General features: G+C 42.2%; 1 protein-coding gene across 1 annotated transcript; it reads right to left on the reverse strand.

The window, feature by feature from the left end:
• Nucleotides 1–1,357: 1,357 nt before the first annotated feature.
• LOC115022693 (uncharacterized) lies at nucleotides 1,358–8,757 on the reverse strand. The gene is made up of 6 exons (XM_029453770.1): nucleotides 7,926–8,757; nucleotides 7,347–7,552; nucleotides 6,851–7,021; nucleotides 6,117–6,269; nucleotides 5,077–5,143; nucleotides 1,358–4,886 (listed from the first exon to the last, which is right to left on the reverse strand). The coding sequence occupies exons 1-6, from the start codon at nucleotides 8,590–8,592 to the stop codon at nucleotides 3,310–3,312; spliced, it is 2,841 nt and encodes a 946-aa protein (XP_029309630.1). The 5' UTR covers nucleotides 8,593–8,757; the 3' UTR covers nucleotides 1,358–3,309.
• Nucleotides 8,758–9,689: the final 932 nt, after the last annotated feature.

A 9,689-nucleotide genomic window follows, 5' to 3' on the forward strand; every position in this document is an offset into this window, starting at 1 on the left:
TCTCCACGTTTCCACTGCAGCACATAAGAAAAAGCTCATGATAGTATTATTACAATTATCAGTCTCTAAATGAGAGATTTGGGATGGAACAAGTGCATTCCTTGCAAAAAACTTAGTGACGTTTTTTGGTTGAATATTCTTGCAAGTGTCGACTACCTGTGGTAAATAAACGGATGGATTGGGATCAGCTTATCTTTTCCAAACTCAAAGCGCTTTACAACACGTCAGGGGCTACCATACAAGGTGCCTCATGCTCATCGGTGATAAACATTCGCACGCACTCACCGTTCGTCATGCCATCGGGAGATTAGGGGTTCAGTATCTTCCCCAAGGACACTTCGACATGTTGACTTGGGGAACCACCTCCTGAGACATAGCCATCTATAGAGACTCGATATCCAAATCCTTGTTAGCCTCTTCCACACAGCAAACAAAGGGCCCAAACACGAAACCTTAATTCAGTCAAATGTTGGTCATGTCTTTAAAAACCCTTAAAAAGAAAGAGGCAAAATTATCCTATCATAAACAAACAATTAAGAAATCCATAATAAACTGTACATAGACCTAGCTACTACTAACACCCAGTTATAACTCGCAGCTATGTACTAATTAGCCTACTACTAATTAAATGCTAATGCTAAAACATGCTAATAATGTTCAATGCTAAAATGAATAGCAGTAACATTAGCACAGATAGGTAAGAGTCATAAAGGCAGTCAACTAACGAATGTCAGTAACACAGTTATATCTCGATACAAATAGTGAACAAAATGTTATTTCTTCTTCAGGATTGATTTTAATGACTACACTCCACGTCTAACCAAGCAGAGTCCTTGCAATGGACCGTAGATTTGGAGCTTTTCACTGTGACCTCACCCATTGGTTTGTGGACACTGTTTTGAAGTGCTTAGTGTTGTATGTAGACGATTAAAATGTTAGGATTAACTCTCATGACCTGAAACACAGCGTGAAAGGGTTAAAGTTAAAGAAAACACAAACAACAACCAAACTGCACAACACATTGAGATCAAACTGTCAATCACAAGGTAGCCCTGCCCGAAAGCATATGATGCTTTATCATCTATTTTACTCTAAATGTCACCAACAAAATGAACATCAGTCTGTATTCAAGAAGACTTCAAATTAGCGATTGACACCATAAACTCATTAGTAAAATGTTTACAAAGGTGATAAATCAAGTAAGAAGAAGGATCATTTTCTCATAGACTTCTATGCAATCACACTTCTTTTTGTAACCAGTGGCGTCGCCCCCTGCTGGCTGTTTGAAAGAATGCAGGTTTACAGCACTTTCAACAGTGCTTCCTCCTGGTCCTTACACAGAGGCAGCAGCCAGATATCCGGCAAAACAATTTTATTTGTATTGGATTTAATATAAAACATCAAATATACACTTTATTACAGCTTAGTTTGAGTAAACAGTAACTATAGCTTAACATGTTAATATTTAGGATAGCATGCTGTCTCACCAGGACAGTTTATTGTGAACAGGCCCTAAGTGAAACACATGACATTCTTTAAAAGTCCATAATATGCAGAAAGTGGTCATTAAACAAGGCATGCAGTAGATATTCACATTAGAAAATGGCGGCTAACATGAAACACATGCTCTTAAAAAACACACTCCAGCAGCTAACCGCTTTTGGTGACAGCAGAAAATGCTAGTCACAGTGGGAATGAGCTGAAGATTCGTTGGCGTCAGAGTAACTGAATTACATAAATAAAAGACAGAAGTACAGCAGTACAGTCATTTCTAAACATTAAAAAGCTTGTAAAATTGTTTAGAGCCATAATTTACTTCTGTAGTAATCATTACACAAATACTTGCATTGATACAAAGACAATGATTAATGCATAATGCTACTTTTTTCTTTTTAAATAAAAGCCATATTTGAGCTTCCTTTCTTTTTTTAAGCACAAAATAAAAAAATATAGCTGTAAGCTACTCACTACATAATCAAACAGCTTAAAGGAATAGTCCAACGTTTGGGCAATAGCCTATGCTTAGTCACTTTATTTATGAGAGTTAAATAAGAACATAGATACCACTCATATCTGTTCATTAAACATGAAGCTGCAGCCAGGAGACCGTTAGCTTAGCTTAGCACAAGGGGAAGAAACTAGCCTGGCATGAAACCACAATTTCTTGCATTTTCACTTTTAAGTACAAGCAATATATAACGTTTTAATTGATGAGTTTTTCATGTGCTTATCTCTATAAAAAAGATTCTGCATTCATATGTTCGAGCCAGCGTTGGTTGAATACAGGTAGGCTTGGGCAAGAATTGAATATCATCATGTATCATCTATCAATGGAGTTGTATCAGGATGAACACGTACAAACTGACATTTCTCAGAAACATGAAATATTTTGAGAGAATGTGATTTTGTTTTTACATCACACATCCATTACCATTCAGTTCAATGCGATTAACAAACAGTGTACATATAGAAATAATAAAAAAATAAACTTAATGTTAATTTTGCATTTAAGTTCTTGAAATGAGAATACTTAATACTTTTTATTTGGAAAGTGCTTGATTAAGAAAAGAAGTATACGAAAATAGGCTTTACCTTGAGGTTATTTCACATAGACTTTTTATTTATGGAATTACCAGAAAGCATGCTAAATCCTGATATATATCATTATAGAGATATGAAAGGACCTTTATCACGATAGAAGTTTTTGGCCATTTCATCCAGCCCTAAATACAGATGGACAGTCCGTGTAAAGACCAAATCAGACGATTTCGCTTTTTATTAGTTTAAAGTTATCTTGTTAAACTGGCTACTTGTGAAACAATCCGGTTTTACACGTCTTCTCGCTCAACTCCAGTCTCGCATCTCAAGTTGCTATTCCGAATGTAAACAATGAGCACCGTAGGGAAAAAGAAAGGCTGAGATAACTGCGGGCTACACCGGAATCCCAGAAATATAGTGCCTTTCCACCAGAGGCTTATTCGCGTCAGACCAAAAGCCGGTGAGTTCCAAGATTGTAATTGTACTAATAGACATACAGTATGTTGTTACCATATGAGGGAGCCAGACTAGCTGTGCACCCCTATATGCTAAGATAAGCTTACTTCTGGCTTTAGCATTGCATATTACATTTAACAGACAGATATGAGAGTGGTATCAATACTCTCGTGGCAAGAAAGCAAATAAGACTCTTTCCCAAAATGTCTACCTATTCCTCTAAGATCAAACCAATCAAACTCGACCATCATATAAATGGCTTATCATCTACTGAACTGGAAACCATACAAATGGTTACATTTTGTCTGTCTTATGTTATGCTGCCACCCAGAGGATTGACACTCCACTCCCTGTTTGGTAGCTGATCTGGTTGACTCGTCCGCGTACACAGTCCAGTGTGAAGAACACCGCTGTACCGTTATGAACCTGGAAGGACGCCCGCAGGCTAACACTGGCCCAATGGCTTCCCTCCGGCATCTGACCACCCACCTGTTGGGCCAGAGGGACGGGTCGCGCTCCCTCTGCCTCCCGGCCTCCTCCTGACCCCTGCGGATCATTTCGTCTTAGAAGAGTCACCTTGACCAGGTTGCAGGAGTGAATGAGTTTGAGATCCAAAGCCACACTGGCTGTGCCGCTCTCCCTGAAGACAAAATCTCGCCTCTGATCTGTGGATCCCTTCCCCAGCAGCCCCATCTGAGTCACCTGAGCGCTGGTCTGGCGGAAGAACAGTGGCTTGTTTCGGATTGCTCCTGAGGGTAGGCCGGTGTGAGACACGGACGCAGAAAGAGAGGAAGACAGAGCAGCGGGGACCCAAACCAAGCTGAGGATACTGATGCCTGTCTCGTCTCCAAAGAAACGTACGTTGCACTGGGCAGGAGAGAGGATCTCAAAGGCCAGTGTGTCCCCAGAGCCAACTTTAGCCGCTCCAGACAGAGTTAAGGATGTGTCTCGATAGTGGACGCCTGGTTTGAAGGAACGGCAAAGCTCCAAGCCGGTTCCATTATGGTTGAGGTACGCCAACAGTTGGAAGCCCTCACTTACACACGCCTGGCCCATGGAGTACAACGCCTGCTGAAATACAAAACGTATGGTGCCACTTTCTGCAAAACGGATCCCACGGCCATCATGAGTCAGCCCCACTACGTAAGGGTCAGAGGTGGAGGTGGTGCGAAAAACCGGGCGATAGTTTGTATGGTAGTGTGCGGAGACCATGGCCTGTGCTGTCATGGCAACAGCCCCGGTGTCATGCGAGAGCCAGAATAGACTGAGTGGAGCTGCTAAAGAGTCGTACATTTGCAGACCTTCACTGCTTTGGTTACAGTGATTGCTGGTGCTCCGGAGGAAGATGGAGATCATGTTACCTGGGGCGACTTCTGCTACCCCACTGATGCTGACGCTCTGGAGCGACCTTTCCTCCCGCTGCTCGATCCTTACGCCACTGAGGTCACGACCTTCAGAGCCATCTGTGTTGTTCATACGCAGGCACAACTGGATGAAGCTACGGCAGCCATGGCTCACCGAGAGATTCTCATCCAGCCAAACCAGACCATGCTGCCTGAGCACCAGCCGACCTTCCTCAGCAGACAGCAGGCCTGCGTCGCCTCTTCCCTGAATTTGAAGCTGGACGCTAGGGAAGGCGTGAGCCAGTATGTTGTCTTTTGCGCCAGGCAGACTCACATCTCCGGACCAGGACAAAGAGAGCGCACTGTCACTAGCCGGAGCAGGGCCAGAGCAGATGGCGTCAGTAGTGAAGGTACAAGGAGAAGCCACGGGCTCTCCATCACACTCATTGCAGGCCTGACACTCATCCATGTCCGAGTTGAAAAAGTAGCCATGGCCACACATTCCTGAGTTACCGTCTCGCTCTGTCATGCTCTGGCACCTGAATCCACCTGACGATAGGGAAACAAAGAGCTGAGAGTTCAAAATGTAATTCAAAATGTACTGAATGCATTGTCTAAAAATTATTACTTTGTAGTTGAACAAATGGCAGAAAGTGAAAATGTGGGAAAGTGTTAGAGACGTTTGAGTTGTTATCAAACGCAGAGCATATTGACAAAGGTTCTCAGTAATTCATGTTACCTGGAGTATTGAGACAATTCTGTGGATCTCCACACAGATCAGATAATTCAAGGCATTCATCTCTGTCCTGTAATGATGAATAAATCAACACTTTAATTCAATTTTAAAGCAGCTGTGATTATTACTTTTAATCACCCTACCCTACTCCCGATCTTTCAGCTCATTGTTTTGGTTTTCCGGCCACAACTTTATAGTTTTGGTTTAATCTGACACTCCTCATAATTTAGCATTCCACAAGTAAATTCCACAAACACAAACTCGTACACAGCACAACACTGCAGACACACAAAGTTGTTTGTTTGTCTTTATTTATGTCTGTCATGACAATTTTACTATAGATAGTATTCTGTGGTGAAACACTGAACATCTGCTTTAACTCAGGGACCCTCCAACACAAGCTTTGTTTTGCCTCCAAAGCTTTGAGCTAAAGTTCTGTCATATTGTATATAGTCCTGTTTGTATCCACAAGTTCAACTGTGGTCAAGATAATCACATTATCGACTTTAAGTACAATATATGGACATGGACTCGATCATTTTTACGTTATCCACTTATCGTACAATATATGGACATGACCTCAATCAGCTCTGCTGACCTCGATACTACCCGTTGTGTTTACATGTGTGTTTGTTTACATTAAAATGTTACCAACATTTTAACCAACAGGATGCCAGAATAATAACAGCAGGATTTTCCCGAGCATCATAAGACTTGGGCGCAGTGCAGACATTGCACATTTTAGTTGACAGAGCCTAGGAGTCCATTTTATTTATTGTGTTGGTTGTGTGGTTTAATTTTTATTTACGTTTAATATATTTAGGATATTTTCATATTTTTTTCATATTTCAATTCCAATGTCAAAAGTTCATTGCTCTTTGAAAGTGTTTACTTGATTTATTATGCTTTTATATAATCATTATATCAGTGGCATAACATGGTTTTAAAATTACAATAATATCGTTCATCCCAATTATTTCTTGGACAATAGTAGTTAACATGACAGGCCTAAGGTCATACCGTATAAAGATTGTAGTGCTAACCTGGCAGATTCTGTCTGCATGGACTGAACACTGTGCAACCAGGAAGAACCCGGCAGGACAGACGGTACATTTTTCACAGCGAGGATGACCGCTGCTGAAGCTGCAGTACTCCTCAGGACCGCAGCTCTCACAGGCCATCAGGGAGCGCCCCACCTGACGGCATCAAACACGTCATTGACCATCACAGTCAGTCACATCATTTAGAGAAGGCTATGTAGAGAAGCTAACCAGATGTCCAATATTGCAGATGTCTTATTTACTTGTCCAAACCTTTTAATATATTGAAGTAGGAAGAGACAAGGTTTGTTACTTCACTTAATTATTTCAAACTATTCTGTAGTGCAGTGCATGCTTTTGCAGAAGATCAAACTGATATAAGAATAAAAAATAAAAAAATAAAACATATTGTAACAGATGTATTCTTGCAAAAATAATATCTAGCATGAAAGTAAAGCCAATTTTGCACATAACAATAAGTGTTATCACATTGCCTTTAGTCAGGTCGTTGAAGAACGTCTGGTATCATATTTATTGAATAGCTTGATGTTTTTATATACAATATCTTTAACATGTATGGACACCATTGATTCCTTTTTTGTGCAGAATCATTTATATATTTTGTATTCATTGCAGGACAAAAGAAAAAGAAAAAGATTAACAGAACAACACAATGCAGACAAAAACAGTGAACCAGGACAGTTATCATGGGATTACTGATTCAACCTGCAGCTCACCTCCATCACGCTTGCCTCCATGTCCACCTTATGCAGAGAGAGAGCCTGCTGTGCTTGGTGGGCTCTAACCTGCCCGCTCATGGTTTCCATCTGACTGTCGAGCTCCCCCTGGAGGTTCTGGAAAGATGTTTGTTTGATGCTGTCCATCATTATGCTGTACTGGGCTTTAACCTGGAAGTAGAAAAATTGCAACTTTTTTGTGTGATCATAATAATAATCACCGTGAATCCACAAATTAGACTAAATGTATGATTATTAATTCCATGTAACCCCTATTAGTCTGGATTGTGGCGCAGAACATTCTCTTTTTCTGCTCTCCATATGGAGTAGATCCTCCACAGGGAGGTCAGTCAGCCGCATCATCTAACAAAATAAAACTTCTGTAGGTCAGATGTTTTCCATCCACCTCATCTAAATAAATGTTTAAGCTTGTCTAATAACTGCCCGATAACATAACTACCAACATCTCCCCCGTCATCAATCAAGGCAGCCTTACTTGCTCCATCTGTTCGTACATCCTCCTCTGTTGTTCCAGTATTTCTCTCTGCTGGTTGACCAGCGTCCCCTGCTGCTCACTGAGGAGCCTTTGCAGCTCCCTGACCTCGTCCTGCTGGCCCCTGAGGGCCTCAACCAGCTTCTCCTGGCTTTTAGACAGCTGCAGCTGCAGCACAAGAGCATCCTCCGAGGGAAGCTCATTGTTGCCTGTGGCAGAGAAAGAAAACTATTAAATAGCTATTTAAAGTAGAAATATCAAAGATTTTCATTGATATACATTTCTGTTAAGTCACCATCTATCGCTGAAGGAGGTAACACAATGGTGAGTGAAAGTATTGCAATATTTATATATTTACAGTATTACAAACTGGGTGTCTGTGTCGATATTCCTGCAAAAATAATGCTGTATTACACATTTTCTCCATGGCATACACACACAAAATGGAACTATGCACCCAATTCTGAAAACTTGAAGATCATGTATCGACAACAATAATACTTCACCCAAATCATCAAGTGAAGTCTGCATTTGTTTATCTATCTTTTGATTCTGTGGCTAATCACTGTAGCTGATACTGACCTGGTTTCATGTCACATGTCAACTGTATCCATGCACCACGTTCCGACCCAACGTCTGGAAGTTCATCTAGAAATTGCGCTGCTCTGTCTGTCACATGTACCGGTGACGAGTGTCCTCTTCCGTCGTCTCCTCCATGCGTACCGCAACCTTCTCCGACGCAAGGCTTGGGCTTCTGGCGCATCCGTAGGGGAAGTTTACATCCAATCCCTTTGCACTCCCGCGTTGCACCGTCATCGCTGGTCGGGCGATGAGAGACAGTGGTCGGACAGGTCCCACCGGCGCAGCCAGGATGGAACACCTCCGCCGTAATGGTTCTCGGGTTCGTCCTCCTAGTGCCATCAGTCCCCGCTAGTTGCTTAAAGCCTCCCTGCTGAGGTTGGATGATGGTGTACGGAGCTAACGGCGCGCTCTGGGCTTGGTGATGACTGAAACGAGCATCCTGTTGATAACTCGGGTACACTTGTCCTTGTCTGGATTGTGCAGAGTGGTGAATCTGTCGTCGGGGCGCCACTGCCTCCGCGCGCCCCTGGCAGTGCGCTCCAACGCACGGTCTGCTCCAGTCCTGGCCAGAGAAACAGCGCGTCCCCCGGCACATCTCAGATACGCTCGCAGCTCCACTGAGTAAAGCTGTTACACAGACTAAAAATATGGTAGAGATGTGTGCCATGTTGCAATGCTGAAAGGTAAAAGCGGAATCAGGCCCTTTTTGCGCATCAATCCTTCAGTCCTAAAGATCTTGTTTGATCATGTCTTGAAGAGAAAAAAATCCTTCAAATTAGTTTTTATCCATACACGTAAGTGCCAATTGATCTTGAACAAGTGGTTTCACAGACTTTCAGACTTTCTCTCCATTGTGCGCAGCGCAGTTTCTGCCCCCTTTGCCCCTTCTGGAGATAGCTAAGTCTAGCCCACATGTGGCGCTGACTGCTCCTAATTGGCAACAGGCTTTGCTCCTAGTCTTAAATTAACCCGTAGCTTTCCCGGACATACCACTCTGCAGAGTCACTCCGCTCCCATTGAAGCTGTGCATGTGGTAGATATTTGGACTTTCGATTCTAATGTTGTTTTTATTCTCACACTCCAGCGAGTCATTCATGAGCAGTTGTGTAGGCAATAGTTACCAGAGCTAAGAAGAAGGAAGCTTCAAATGGTCCAGTGGAATTTCAGATATTTAGTTTATAGGATTTTTCACATATAAGTATATTATTCAAAGGCAAATAGCTTCTCTTTCTAACTTTTTTCTTTTTCTTCCATTCATTTTGATGACAGGATCAGCCCTGTGGGTTTTTAACAAGCCCTGTCAGAATTAAAATGTCTACTTTATATGGCATCAAAGCTTTGATCTGTTCTGTAGTACTAGATTAGGGTGCAGTAGTTGGGACCCTGTGATATTTTGAAGCCAAAAATGCCTCTCCTGTAAAATGTCAACTTTATTACAGTTTATTGCCACTCTCATTTCCCTTCCCTGACCCCACATGGCCTTGATTAAAGCTTGAACCCACATGAGAAACACTTTGGTTTCCTCCTCTTTTATCTTCAGGGCAAAATGGAACTTACATACACACACACACACACACACACACACACACACACACCACACACACGCACACACACACGCACGCGCACACACGCACACACACGCACACACAGACACACGCACACACACACACACACACTGAATATATGCACGTCAGTACGTAAATCCTCCACCGCTCAGAAGTAGTTTGTTATAAATCATCCTATAAACAGTCTCAAAATGAATAT

The sequence above is a fragment of the Cottoperca gobio genome, chromosome 17 (genome assembly GCF_900634415.1).
Source record: "Cottoperca gobio chromosome 17, fCotGob3.1, whole genome shotgun sequence".
NCBI lineage: Eukaryota > Metazoa > Chordata > Actinopteri > Perciformes > Bovichtidae > Cottoperca > Cottoperca gobio.